The sequence below is a fragment of the Dendropsophus ebraccatus genome, chromosome 14 (genome assembly GCF_027789765.1).
Source record: "Dendropsophus ebraccatus isolate aDenEbr1 chromosome 14, aDenEbr1.pat, whole genome shotgun sequence".
NCBI classification, from domain to species: domain Eukaryota; kingdom Metazoa; phylum Chordata; class Amphibia; order Anura; family Hylidae; genus Dendropsophus; species Dendropsophus ebraccatus.
In genome coordinates, this window is record NC_091467.1 from 26564154 (window position 1) to 26579372 (window position 15219).

General features: G+C 45.3%; 1 protein-coding gene across 2 annotated transcripts; it reads right to left on the minus strand.

The window, feature by feature from the left end:
• Nucleotides 1–813: 813 nt before the first annotated feature.
• On the minus strand, nt 814–14843 carry MSL1 (MSL complex subunit 1). 2 transcript variants are annotated; one of them, XM_069952854.1, is made up of 8 exons: nt 14266–14843; nt 9921–10150; nt 8576–8841; nt 3829–3893; nt 3489–3556; nt 3277–3401; nt 2389–2461; nt 814–975 (listed from the first exon to the last, which is right to left on the minus strand). In XM_069952854.1, exons 1-8 carry the CDS (start codon nt 14713–14715, stop codon nt 885–887), a joined length of 1368 nt encoding a protein of 455 aa, XP_069808955.1. In that variant the 5' UTR covers nt 14716–14843; the 3' UTR covers nt 814–884. The 2 variants fall into 2 exon arrangements, with proteins under 2 accessions (XP_069808955.1, XP_069808954.1); XM_069952853.1 differs by having other exon boundaries at nt 8459–8841.
• Nucleotides 14844–15219: the final 376 nt, after the last annotated feature.

The window sequence follows — 15219 nt, forward strand, 5'->3', positions numbered from 1 at the left end:
TGTTTGGATACACATTCAATATTTTGGTGGGGGAAGGCTATGATCTAATATTGATGGCCATTATTTTGTAAAGGCTGGGTGACCCCTTAAACCAGGGATGGGGAACCTTCGGCCCTCCAGCTGTTGCAAAACTACAATTTCCAGCATGCCTGGACAGCCAAAGTGAAGCATGCTGGGAATTGTAGTTTTGCATCAGCTCTGGAGCTGAAGGTTCCCCATCCCAGCCTTAAAACACCAGATAAAATCTTTTTAGATCCACAAAGGACAAAAAAAAAAAAAAAAAAAAGGAGCAGATGGAAAATACGGATATAATACTGGAGGCGGCCATAGAGATAAGTGCAGAATAATGTACACATTACCCACAACTCATACCATTATTTCACTAAGTTAGATATTAACTTTGGCGTCATTTGGCTATGCCCGTACGGAGTCCCATTTCTGTCCATGGAATTCCTATTGCCAGCTGAAAGATGCAGCATGTAAACATGGATGGAAATGCAAGGTTAGTTAAGCTTGACGTTGAAATGGGAGCGGGGTGGGATATGATGCTCTGCATAGGCCATGCAGGACACAAGACGAAGAGCCACAAAGTCTATGAATCCAAACAAAACATCGACAGCATGTCTGCTCCATTTTGAAGAAATATTCGGTTTGGTCAAAGACACCACTAAAAAAAAAAAATAATAATAATAATAATAATAATAGAGGGCGATCTGATTCTTTGAGAGTGAACAACTTCAGAGCCAGTGGGGTCTGATACACATTGGAGGCCACACTTGAGGTTAAAGAGAAAGGCAGCATAAACCCCTTGGATTCTGTATACATCAACTTGCAGTGCATTTTATTCAATATGTATAGGTTGTCACAAGACAAGGGTTCCCATGTTATTTACGAGGTGTCCTATGTGGAGTCTGCTTTTTCTGCATTTCAATACGACATCGACTTCGCTCATCTAGCCAGGGGAGCTCAAAACTCCTGCAGGGAAGAGGGAAATGTAAAAAGTCAAAACCAAACAGTATATATACTATAAAAGGTGGCCTAATGAAGCAACAATACTGGTGCAGCTGTACATTTGGGGTTTGTTGCATGATCACCCTATAAGCAAAGCAGAGATGGGCTCCCCTGCAGTAGGCGCCATTTTGTTTCCAGTGATACAACTACAATCGGTGACACGTTTCGGCTCGTCGGTCTTTAAAGTGACACTGTCACCCCCTTAGTGCATTCTGACATCTCTACACAGGTGTAAAGGGTAAATTTAGTGTTTTTCATATCTTATTTCATATCATACGTCATGGTGCTTGTTCAAGTAAAAAGTGTCCTTTTATCAACTGCAGATTGTATTAAGTGGGCGTGGCCTCGCGGCACTAGCGCCACATAACCCCGCCCACAACGGCACGGTTGGCCCCGCCCCCTTGACGCCCATTGGTTGTCCAACGTAACGGGGGTGGAGTCTAGACCTTTCGGCCAGCCTGTTCCAATGGCCGGCGAGGGGGCGGGGACAATTGTGCCGTTGTGGGCGGGGTTATGTGGCGCTAGTGCCGCGAGGCCACGCCCACTTAATACAATCTGCAGATGATAAAAGGACACTTTTTACTTGAACAAGCACCATGACATATGATATGAAATAAGGTATGAAAAACACTAAATTTACCCTTTACACCTGTGTAGAGATGTCAAAATGAACAAAGGGGGTGACAGTGTCACTTTAAGCATTGCTCTACTAGGATAACTCCCTTATGTGCAAACCTCAACCCAGAAATTTTCTCTTTCAGTTTACAGGAAAACCATCTTTGCTGGCCAAGATGAGGAAAACCCCTACATTGTACCCACCCCTGGCTGCATTAGGCCATCTAACAGATATGGCAATTTCATAGTGCAGTCCTGATCGGTGGGGTCAGGGTGCTGAGATCTCTCGTAATGGCTCAGCTGAGCTACCCCCCCCCCCCTTATTTCTTGTTGTCCCTCTTCAAAAAGCCAAAGGCAGGGTGTACTAATCTATAGAAAGACTCAGACTAAGCAGAAACAAAGACAAGCGGTGTTCATCTCATTGCTTCTGCCCATTGGTTTTAGTAATGAGTGAGGCCTTAGCACCTGGATCTGATCAGAACCTCTTGCATCATATTTTATAAGGGTGCGTCCACGCGTACAGGATTAGCAGCAGATTTGATACTGTGTTCAGTTATTTAGTTACATTGAAATCAAATCTGCTGTGGTTCCTGTACGTGTGAACACACCCTTAAGATAATGGATAAATAAATGGATGTGCTCTAACTTCTTAATATACTGACAGGTAAATGCTCAGTCCAAAGCACTGACCTCAGCTAGGAGTATACATACATACAAAAATAAGATGCGTTTCCTTCCATACTGTCCAAACTGTTCACTTACTGTGGGGTAATTTTCGGCAAGGACCGTCCAAATGCCACAACAGGGAGGTAGGGGGTGATCATCACAGACTCCACTGTGGAGAAGAAATAGTTGTCAAGTACTGAATAGCGAAATATTGTAACATGGAGGAAACATTATGCCTCAAAGTTATAGAGTATGGCTGAGGGTCCAGATGTGGATTCTGATAAATTTCCAGACCCATAGTTTTATTGTGCACAGATATTCCCTGAAGGAAATGTGTCTGTGACAGAAAATAGATCTGGAAAATATAGGACGTCCTATATTTGTCTAGAATTCCGTCACGAATGCCCCACATAACCCTATGGGAACATCAAGAATTTCAGGCAGCCCTGGGCCTGCGCCAGCACCCAGGCACGTGCCACCAGTCCTTTACTGTACATGCTACTAATCAGGAGTACATACGGTTAAATGTGGCTGAATGGGCCTGTCAATCACTCTTGTGGCTGGAGGCAGCATTATGTCTCTGGCCACAAGAGGCCGCTACCTCCCCACCTGAACTGCAGTGTAGGAGTGACGTAGTGACCACGCAGCGTCAGAAAAGCCAAGAAGAACCACTGCAGCATGTATGATTGTTATATTTTTTTTTCACTCCGTTTTTGCGGTCAGAAAACACTGATCGTTTCCTGAACATTTTTCTGGTCAGTAGAACTAGTGGAACAAATCCACAGCGATCAAGATGAATCTTTGCAGTGATTTTTACCTTTTCCAATGCAATGGGTGAAAAAAGTGAAATATCTGCAAGAATGTTTGACCACAGACTTTACAGAAAGGTTTCATCACTTAAGGGAGAGGTCACTCCCGTCACTAGTTGTACAACTATAGGGATAAACCTAATGGGTCCAAGTAACAAAGCCAAGCCGGACTTACCATCATCGGGTTCGGGAAAGAAAGAGGTGACCTCTGGCTCGCTCTCTTGATTCCCCTTTTTCTTGTACATCCTCAGCTGCAGTCGCTGCAAGATCCGCTGTTCACGAATCCTCTGAATGTCCCACCTGGTGGAGGTGTACGACAGTGTTAACCGAAGGCTACAAAAGATGCTTCTGTAATGCACATGCATGGAAAAATCCTATCGTGCTCACCTTTTTCTTCTCTTTTCATCGAGCTCTAACTTGGCATGTCTCTTTGCAAACACTGCGTCGTCCAGATTCTAGAGAGACACAGAGCACAGGATGTGGAGGAGGTTTCCCAAATGTCATCTTATTCACAGCAATCCCCTTCATCGAGGTGGGCATTATCACAGGACATCATGCTTTCTATAAAGTATGTGCAAAAATCTATTTAACCATTACCACCCCACTAAATTAAAGGGATTGGCCCAATACTAGCATATATCACCTATCTATAGAGGGACTCGAATCCCGGAGTTCCTCTGGTGAATGTTAGTGGTGGCAGCATAACAAACCTGACCTCTGTACTTACCTCTGGTACTTCTGATGCATTCAAGTCTTGAAGAGGTTCTATAGGATGCTCCCTCCAAGAAGGAACTGGGGAAAATTATAAAGAAAATTAGATCTGTGCAATACAAATCTATATACAGTATATTAATATATATATATATATATATATATATATATATATATATATATATATATATATACACACAGTATATTAATATATACACACACACACACACACATACATACATACACATACATACACAGCTTCCCGTGCGGCCATTACTACCTACACATCATTAAACCTCGGTCCTACAATAAAACAAAAGTGATGATTGTAGAAGCAGGTAACGTAGCTATTTCCCATCTGGTTACTTCCTCCTTCAGCCCCTAGAGGCGCCGTTTCCTTACAGTCTAGTAATTCCTCCCCGGTAAACAGCAGGGCAGCTGCCTTACATGTATACAGACACAAGCATCTATACTATTTGTTGGCAATGAAAAATATATGACTTCTCGGGTTGTAATCTAAAGTGATAGCACCAGGCGTGTCCTGCCCAATGTTTACTATAGTAAGTGACTACTGAATCGATAAGCTGGAGATAATAGGAGGCTGAAAAAAGGAGCGCCAGTGGACATGGCAACATGAATCCAGCTTTAATTTCCTATGCTGCGCTGTAAAGTCATTTTACATTAGATGGCGGCAATTACCAACGAAGAGTTAAAGGAACATGGACTGGAGGCGAACCAATGATTGACAGGGCCCTACTTAATAAGCTCCACCCACATCAGGGTCAGGACAGCTATCCAAGAACAACAATATTTCGCAAGCAAATTGACACCCATTCATTTAGCTAAATATATACCGGCAGGTTCACGTAAGGATATATTGTAAGTTACAGACCTATACACAGTCATTACCATCAACATAAATAGTTAAACACGTGTCCAACTTGCTACAAGTTGACAAATCATTGACAGATGGAAAACATTGTTGGTCAGGTTTGATGCTTATCTTTCTGTATTGCAAAGAACATACATCACCTATCTGCAGTGTAAGTGATGGACGGACATGTATGCTATACTTAAAAGGCCTAACCAAAGATAGCCAAACGCTGTACTCTGTGCCATCTTCTTCAGGCCTGAATGAAGCAGCAGCATGTCTGACTACCCTCCACTAAAACAGTGGGACCGCTATTCTTGTGATCGGTGGGGGTCCCAGCAGTCAAACCCCTACCCCCGATGAGACACTCATTATCCACCCACAAGTGGGAAAGCCCCTTGAAAAATGGGATACCAGACAAGGGACGAAAAAGTGACTAGAGAAGCAGACACATGGATGAGAGGTTACACGTCTCATCCACACCACATCAACTTCTCTTACAGCCTTTCATTGCAGATTTTACTTATTTCAATATAGCGAGGGTGATATGTGCAAAAAAAGAATAAAAACTGCAGACTCCAAGGTTTCTGATAAGGAAAAATAGCACTACATACAGAGCTATTACTTCCATCAAAACCTGTAATAATGTAATGTTGTGGCACAGATGTGAACGTCTTCTTAATAAACCAATAGGTAATGTCATGTATGCCATGCCTACACTCAGGATACACATGGGAGGATTGTATACACTGCTATTATCAGGAGTGCACACCCTTGCACGGCTTGTAAGGGAGTGACTGATAATAACCTTATCCTAGAAAAGTGCAGGCAGAAACCAAACTAGCGCCAAACTTTCAACTTATTTGTTTCATAGGATTTCTGATGCGTACTGCGCCAGTTTCCTGTTGTAAAACTACAGCTTTGGTCATGGTCCCATAGACGAAGGCCATCAGGGCCTGATGGAAGGAAGCTGTCATTCTGCAACAGGAGAAGGCTTGTCTAGACTACTGGGCCAGGGTACAGCCAAAAAGAAATATAATTCTATATATACTCTAAATTCTATGTAAAGCCTGACTGTAGCGACAGGGTAACCTGCAATCACATGTGAAAGCTGAGGTTTAATGTGAGGTTAAGAGTCAGCGTCCTATTAAAAGTAACGTGCCGGGCCCCGAGTGGCAACAGCTATTACATGTGACATCACTAGCCATGATACATCACCTGCAGCTACATTGTTTTCTATGTTAATAACATCTAGGGGTGTATGACTATTTAGATGAGGCAATACATTTCTGGGCTATGCAATGAATAACCTTTTGAACACTGTTTTATAATAGATCATTTTTAACATGAGCGTATTACCTGTGTATTTTTGCTTCTGTATTATGGACACAAGTCCCGGCCTGACCGTGTTTCTGAACACCCGAAGTCATGTCCGTCAGGTTTTATTACCAGACCCACGGTCAGGCCAGGCCATACTTCTGAACAACGCACACAAAACGTGCGCATGAGACACTTAAGTGAAGCCAAAATCTATAATAATGGAAGAAAGTGGTCATGAAATTGTGTCAGCAAGCTACACACTGCCATGTTTAAGGCCTCAGCCTGTAAGTGGCATGAAGTACAGCACGGAAGTTGCTGATGGTTTAGCAAGGAAGTCACAGGTACAAAGGGACAGTCGGTGATGATGATGAGAATGGTTATTTAAAGGGGTTACCCAGCATTAGTAAAACATGGCCACTTTCTTCCAGAGACAGCACAACTCTTGTATCCAGTTCAGCAGTGGTTTGCAAATAAGCTCCATTGACTTCAATGGAACAGAGTTACAAAACCTGCACCCAAACTAGAGACAAGAGTGGTGCCATCTCTGGAAGAAAGTGGCCACGTTTTGGTAGCGCTGGATAACCCCCCTTTAACCCTAAAATTGACTTTCAAATCTTGACTAAGGGCCCTATTCCACCGAACGATTATTGTTCAGATTATCGTTAAATTGTTCGAATCTAAACGATAATCGTTCGGTTGAAATGCAGTTAACGATTAACGACCGAACGAGTAATCGTTGATCGCTTTATAAGACCTGGACCTATTTTTATCGCTGCTCGTTCGCACATCGTTCGCATTGAATAAGATGTCGGTCGTTTGAAGTAGATACGAACACAATAGCGAAGACAAAACAATCGCAAATACGATCATAAGTAACGATTATTGTTCCATGGAAATGAGTGAACGTTTTCAGGTCTTTCGCAATAGCGGTCATTAGAGATCGTTAATCGTTAACGATTATGGGAACGGTAATCGTCCGGTGAAATAGAGCCCTAAGCGTCCATTTACACAGAAAGATTATCTGACAGGTTATCTGCCAAAGATTTGAAGTCAAAGCCAGGAATGGATTTGAAAAGAGGAGAATTCTCAGGCTTTTCTTTATGACCTGATCTCTGTTCATAGTCTGTTTCTGGCTTTGGCTTCAAATAATCTGTCATATAATCTTTCTTTGTAAATGGACCCTTAGAGTGCAGACAGGAAGACATTTAATCACATACTACCCGTCAAGCCCCCATAAAGAACAACCCAGAACAGATGGAGTTGTCCAGGTCAAAACACACAGGGGTTTTTCTCAGCATCAAGTTATTTGTATGCTCTCTCCCAAGGAACATGAGGACTATAGAGCATGGCAAGAAACCTGCACCAATGGCCGCACAGCCACAGGAAAACATCAGGCTGTGCTCCCCTGAAGTGAGCAGCCAGGGAAGAATATACATAACTTTTTTGGTGCCTGGTTAACACCTTTGACAGAGAAGTTGTAGTATTTTAGAGAAGTCACAAACATCTCTTCTGGAGGACTTGTCCTGTCTGGCATTACACAGATGATCTGAATAGGTGCTGTGTAATGCTTAGCTTCCCCTACGGGGGCGCTATAGGGAAAGGCAACACATGCTTCCAAGTTCCAGCTGATTACTTGGGAGCTAAGCAGGAGGACATCATGACACCTTTCTAACACTCCAACCCTTTAAAGGGGTTGTCCGGCGATAAAAAATTATTCACAGAATAACACACATTACAAAGTTATACAACTTTATAATGTATGTTATGTCTGTGAATGGCCCCCTTCCCCGTGTCCCACCACCCCCACCCGTGTACCCGGAAGTGTGGTGCGCTATACATTACCTGTCACGTGCCGACCACGGTCTCCGATCCTCAGCAGTGACGTCTTCTTCGGGAGGCCGGCGGATCTTCCCGAGTGCCAGCCGCCCTCTGCAGCGTCATCCGAAGCTCAGCCGCGATTGGCTGAGCATAACTGTGCTCAGCCAATCGCGGCTGATGACACGGCCACGTCATCAGCTGCTCAGCCGCGATTGGCTGAGCACAGTTATGCTCAGCCAATCGCGGCTGAGCTTCGGATGACGCTGCAGAGGGTGGCCGGCACTCGGGAAGATCCGCCGGCCTCCCGAAGAAGACGTCACTGCTGAGGATCAGAGACCGTGGACGACACGAGATGTGGTGAGTATAATGCACCACACTTCCGGGTCTAGCGTGGGTGGGGGGGAAACACGGGGAAGGGGGCCATTCACAGACATAACATACATTACAAAGTTGTATAACTTTGTAATGTGTGTTATTCTGTGAATAATTTTTTATCGCCGGACAACCCCTTTAAAGTCAAACCTATATTAACTTGAACTAACTATTTTAAGAAATATAAAACGTGCCGATTCCAATACCAGCGTAGGAATGGGAAAGGACAATTGAAGTACAATAAATAGCAAGAGGAGTCTCTTACTTGCCACACACTCCTCTTTCTTGGGAGAGGGCTCTCTCAGCGGGGAAGGAGGCGGCTGATGCCACCGGCATAGGTACATGTCCGTGGTGGCAAGGTAGGGCAGAGAGTCTATCTCACCAGGGTTTGATTCACTGTCTTTTAATGATGCTGCTGCAGAGCTGCTCCATGCAGACCTCAGGGGAGTATCCGCTGGAGATTGAGATTTTTCCGGAGTCTCTTTGCTGCGCAGCTCCCTCCGACAGCCTGTCTCAGACACTGAACCCCCGGGCTCTGCATCTTCTGCCTCTGTCGGCAACCTTGACATCTTGCCCTTCATTTTAGCAAGGTCGGAAGTCAGTCTCTTAACAGGAGTCCTGTGTTCTGCACCGCCGAAGGCCGATTTCCTAGAAGGCAGAAAGAATCCAGATCAGAACCCTGAAGACTTAGCAAAGCAAGACTTCATACCATTGTAAGCCAATGACCGTCCAAAATGATACATCAGAAGGGGCTCTGGATAAGGACCAGTCTCTGCATGGCCTATCAATCTCTCACCATTGTTAAAGAGGTTATCCAGGATTCCAAAATGCCACCAACTCTTGCCCTTCCGGTTATTGGAACCAATCTGCAGTACAACACAGACTGAGGACAAAGGTGTCGCTGTTGCTGCAAAAACACACTCACATTTTTCTAATCCTGGATAACCTGACAATCCGCTAACCTATATCATCATCTTAGAGACTCTTTCTAAGGGTATGTCCACACTACGGATTTCTCGCAGATAACTTGCCGTGGATTCTGCCACCTGTCCCATAGACTCCCTTCTATGGTCAGGCAGATTGCGCCGTCCGCCCAAAGAATGAACAAGTTAATTCTTCAGACTGACGTCGGAATCTACCTGACCAAGAATGGAGTCTATAGGACTGGCGGGACTTGAAGTGGAAGCACGGGGGGGTGGGGAGATTTGTGAGACGAGCGACGGAATCCACAGCAAGTTATCCGCGAGAATTCCGTAGTGTGGACATACCCTAAGAATAAGTTAACAAGAATAATGTTAACAGAATCCACAGAAGACGCTACTGGTAAGTATTTACATGTTGTGGTTCTTCTTGGAGACTGTAAGGAGGCTAAGACTCCGCAACTACTGCCGGCAGATGCCTCACAGTAACTTTCCTCCCCCAAATCCGGCATCCGAATAGAACAAGCAATGATCTGAAGGAAGGGTAGTTACTTTCTCCCATAACAAGGTATTAAGATGTTGTTCTTTGAAGAAACTCTACACCTTAAGAGATTTCTCTAGCTGCTCCCTGGCAACCATCAGCGGTGCCAATGCCGTTCGCTATGTTACTAATCTGCATGGGAACGCCAAAGAGGTCAATGGTGCCCACGTGAATACTAAAGCGTGGCTGGTGCTGTATAGCTGTCAGAGACTCCCTTTAACTTGTGACTACAGAATATAAGGGCGACCTGATCCACTTCCACCAACCTTTTGTGTCCTTTTGCGTTTCTGCCATAGGAGAAGGGCTTTGGGGTAAGGCCTGGCAACTGAGGGGAGGCCTCTGGGGGGAACTCTCCGCCCCCTGCGCTCTCAGGAAGGGGACCCTCTGGCATGTCGGCCGTCGACTCACGGCTTTGAGACGCTCGCTGTTTATCCTTCTCGCTGTCCTTTCTGACCAACTGCATGCGTCTTTCCATCCGCTCAATGCGAGCCAGGAGCTGGGGAGGAAGAAGAAGAAGAAAATATATATATATATCTTTATTGGGACAATCATTGTATGGTAGAAACTACTGTGGGTTAAGTGAGTTATGAATCGCATTAAAGTTGTGCAGGTACGACCAGTTGTATAGAGGAAAGCAGGTGTATTTTCGGGGGGGGGGGGGGGGGGGGGGGGGGGGGGGAAGTGTGTAATGGGGGTGGAGAAAGTAAAGAAGTGAGAGAGGGAGGGAGACCAGAGACAGACATACACAGAGCGGCAGCCACATACAGTCTGCATTGCACCAAATCACTGGGTATGTGTGCTAATCCAGACACCTAGCACAAGCACACCACAAGCCGGGAATAGACAGGTTGCCATGCCTGGTGTAGGGGGGGGGGGGGGAGACAGGAGAGAAGTCACTCACTGCAGCGGCTTAAGCCCCTGCAAGACTGCATTCCTGGTGTCTGGCCTCGAAAGGGTTAAAGGAGGAGCTGAGGATGCACAGTCAATGGGGCCTACAGCAGAGTGAAATGCAAGCTGCTGCAGCAGTGCAGGGGTTAAGGGGGCAGACCTTCCTCCTCCATATACAAGCTCCCGCAGACTTGCGGGTTGAGTTAACTATCTGTGTGCCTGCAGCCTTGTGCATCCACGGGGTTAAAAGGAAGATGATTGGGGGGGGGGTAAGTTAGCAAAAAAATAAGATGTAGAGACTCCCCGTAATTCCTGCAAACCTTAAATCCATGGTATCCCATCCTCCTTTCCGTTGCCATGGCAGCCCATTTAAACCGCCACCCCCCCTCCTTTAACGCCATGATGGTCTTGTGTGATTCTCATGAATGTGTATAGGGTGGAGGGGGGTTGTAAGAGAAGGGGGAGGGCAAAGAAAGAGAGGAAAAAAAAAAAAAAAAAAAAAAGGAAGGGGAAGGCTGGGAAGAGATGGCGAGGGAGGTGGCATTACCTCAGCCTGCATGGGTCCTTCCTATGGCAGATTCCCCAGCATTACAGCAGCTCCACTACATTGCCAATATCCCCCCTCACCACCGGCCCTCTCTCCACAACAAGTTCCCTCTCTCTTCCAAAAAAAAAAAAAAAACCCTCTCTCCCTCCCCCCAGTCTAGCCGCAAGACGCACACAATATAGCAGAGCTGTCTTGCGGTGGGAAAAGAAAATATATACATTATATAGAGGAGCCAGCAACACGTCCCCCCCTCCCCCACCCTGTGGATTCTGCTCCATCCATCCCAGATTATAGATCACGTACCGAGTCGTCTGTACATCATATGAGCATTTTATGTGGGGTTTATTAGTCTGGAGTGTAGCAGGGTGACTGAGCATCCTATATACCCCTAGTATCTATACTGTAGGACGTCTGCACCGTATAGCAATGGCTGCCAACCTGTGGATATCCAGCCGGTGCAATATAACTGTCAGGGCATGCTGGGAATTGTAGTTTTGCAACATCTGGGGAGCACTGGTGTCTAGACAGAGATATATATGCTATAGGTAGACACTGCTGCACTTGCTATATACACACCCCTATTAGTCCTGTATAGTCTAGAGCACCAGTGCAAAACTACAACTCCCAGCACACCCTGCTGTCAGGCCCAGGTTGTCAGTCACTGCTCTATAAGGGGGAATGTAGCAGAAATATATATATATATACATACACACACATATACAGTGGTACCTTGGTTTAAGAGTAACTTGGTTTAAGAGCATTTTGGTTTAAGAGCTCACAGTTTTTCAAAATTGTGACTTGGTTTAAGAGCATTGCTTTGGTTTAAGAGCTCCATGTACTGGGTGGGAGCGTGAGTGGAGGAGGGGCATGGTCTGCATAGCGGGGTCTACAGCCCTGTACTCTGACCCAGGAAGTCTCCCTCACCTACCAAATCATATCAGATCCACTTCAGGCTGGGGCTTACATCAGGGGACAGGACTGTGGGGGTAATCTCTCCATAGCTGTAACCCCTCTCTCCCCTGACAGAGAGCGCTGCATGTATGTGCCCACATCTGTCTGCTCATTCCTTCATACTTCCTGCAGTCACTGTCCGCCCTTGTATTTCCCATCCTCTCCATTACTGTGCAGTAACTTATAATATCACATATTCTGCTGTTTCTTAATCTTTGTTTCATCTATTTTACATGTAATTCAGAAAAATAAATCATTATTTTTGGGGTGTGGAACCAATTGTCTGCACTTCTATGATTTCTTATGGGAAAATTTGCTTTGGTTTAAGAGCAGATTTGGATTACAAGCACGGTACCGGAACGAATTATGCTCGTAATACAAGGCACCACTGTGTGTGTGTATACACACCTATGCACCCCTATGCACAGGACTATACGATAAATAATGGTGAATATATATATATATATATATATATACACACACATATATGTTATATTATATAGAAGAGATGTAACCAGGATAGTCCGTGACATCAGGGCTTACACTGTATATCAATCACCAACCTGTGCCAAAACTACAACTCCCATAATGCCCCAACAACCTTTTCTGCTGTCACGGCATGCTGGGAATTGCAGTTTTATATATATGAGACAGGTAGACATTAAGGCAGGTGTACACTTGTTATATACACTCCTATTAGTACTGTACAGTCTAGAACTCCTAAAATGCGGCATGCTGGGAGTTGTAGTTTTGCAATAACAGAAGCCACAGCTGGATATGGAGGCTATAGGGCAGGGTGACTGATCATCCTATACACCGCTATATTTATACTATATGATCATACATACTGTATATGGAGGGAATGTAGCAGGGCTATTGATCGTCCTATATACCCCTGTATCTGTACACGTGCGGCCGTGTATGCAGGACTATATGGTCATATCAGTGAAGCAGATGTGGTTATAATAGTGTATATGATGTACTATATAGAGTAGAGCAGGATGGTCAGTGACATTAGGGGTTACACAACTCTAGAATGTGCAGGAATCCATACAATGATCTGTGCTGTGTATATAGCACTATATGTACTATCCTGTTGTTTATTATATGTATCCCATGTGCAGTCTGTATACTCCTATAGCATCCTGAGAGGCAGATTACACAGCTGTGTGGTGACTAAACGTGTAGTATACATATGATGTAATGTGGCCTTGTAACCTGCAGCAGATGATGTATCCAAATTATTATATGATACATCATACATACTATGCCTTACTTATTAAAGGAAAACTGTCAGCCCTATCAACCAATCACAGCTCAGCTTGTATGTCTAAAAATACTCTTGTAAAATGTAAGCTGCGCTCTGATTGGTTGCTGTGTGAGAGCTAATGAGGCACAGTTAGCAAGAGGTGTCTACAATACAGGAATGCAATCTGTTACATAGCAACCAATCACAGCACAGCTTTCACTCTGTCCTCTGCTCTTACAAAATGAAAGCTGCACTGTGATTGGTTCCTGATTTATTTCTGTCTCTATACACTACACAGTGTGTGTGTGTGTATAGATAGATAGATCTCTATATGCTCAACAGAACTTGTAGTATACTTATATTATTAATATATATATATATACACACATATTTTATAACTACAACTCCCAGCATGCCATGAGTGCACATCATATATACAGAGGGAGAAAGAGAGAGGAGGAGAGAAAGATGAGTATGTTCTGCTAATAGGAGTAGATGTATGTAGAAGGTATATAGTGGTGTATAGTGCTCCACACTCAGTGTGTGTGTGTATATCTATCCATGTATATGTCTCTGTATACTCCCCTGTATACTCCCATGTCTCCTGTATACTGCCATGTCTCTGTCTCTGTATACTGTCATGTCTCTGTATACTGCCATGTACATGTATCCTCCTATGTGTTATATACCATGTATCTGTATACTCTATCCTCCCATGTATACTGTATCCTCCCATGTATCTGTATACTGCCATGTCTCTGTCTCTGTATACTGCCATGTCTCTGTATACTCCCATGTACATGTATCCTCCTATGTGTTATATACCATGTATCTGTATACTGTATCCTCCCATGTATCTGTATACTGCCATGTACATGTCTCTGTATCCTCCCATGTGTTATATATGATGTATCTCCCCGCCGCCGTCCTCCTCCTCCTCCTCCCCGGCTCAGTCCGCCGGTCTCCCCCGCCTTACCGTGTCCTTCTCGGCCCGGAGCTCGCCGATCTGCCGCTCCCGCTCCTGGATCCGGTGCTGCTGCTGCTCGATCAGGTCCAGCTGCAGGAGAACGATCTGCTTGAGACAGGCCCCGGCTCCGGCGCCCCCTCTCAGCGGCGGTCTCCAGCGAGGACCCGGGGAAGTAGAACTCGAGGCCGGGGCCTGGCCTTGCCCAGTGGCCGCCGTGGTAGCTGCCCCGGCCCCGGTCACCGCCGCCCCGGCAGCTCCCCCGGCCCCCTTATCAGCCAGGGCCCCCGCTTCACAGGCGAGCTTGCCGCACGGATCAGTGAGGCCGGCCTGAGCCTTCTTCAGCCCCCGCTCCCCGGGCTGCGGCCTACTCCGGCCCGCAAGCCCCGAGCTTTCCTGAGGCTCTTCCCCCGATAAGGGGTCGTCGTGCCTGGGGCGGCACACACTGGCTTTCATACTCATGACTCCTCCTCGGGCCCGGCATCCTCCTGCAGCCTCGAGTGAGGGGAGGAGGCCGAGGCCCCCGGGGCGCAGTGCACACACACAACCGGGGAGGAGGAGGAGGAGGAGGAGGATGCACAATAAGATGGCGGCGGCGGGGGGGAGGGAGGCCAGCCTGGAAGTGAGGAGGGAGAGCGGACACCCTGCTCCTACTACTACTGCTCCAGCTGGCCACTGTACTATATATGTATATGTGTGTATATATATTTATTTCTATATCTCTCAGTATATAATGTGTACACATATATATATATATATATATATATATATATATATATATATATATATATATATATATATATATATATATATATATATATACATACACACAAGAGCCCACCTATCCTCACAGACAAGAGCGTACTATACTGCCACATACTTGGACACTGATCAGCCATAACATTAAAACCACCGACAGGTAGCATAAATTATATATATATATATATATATATATATATATATATA

Bases quoted from the DNA above. Each gene is read 5' to 3' on its own strand.
- MSL1 (XM_069952853.1), bottom strand. From the start codon at position 14,715: ATGAGTATGAAAGCCAGTGTGTGCCGCCCCAGGCACGACGACCCCTTA. The intron at 8,842-9,920 runs GTTGGTGGAAGT...TCTGCCTTCTAG, and splicing joins AACGCAAAAGGACACAAAAG to GAAATCGGCCTTCGGCGGTG. The intron at 3,557-3,828 runs GTAAGTACAGAG...GTGTCTCTCTAG, and splicing joins ATGCATCAGAAGTACCAGAG to AATCTGGACGACGCAGTGTT.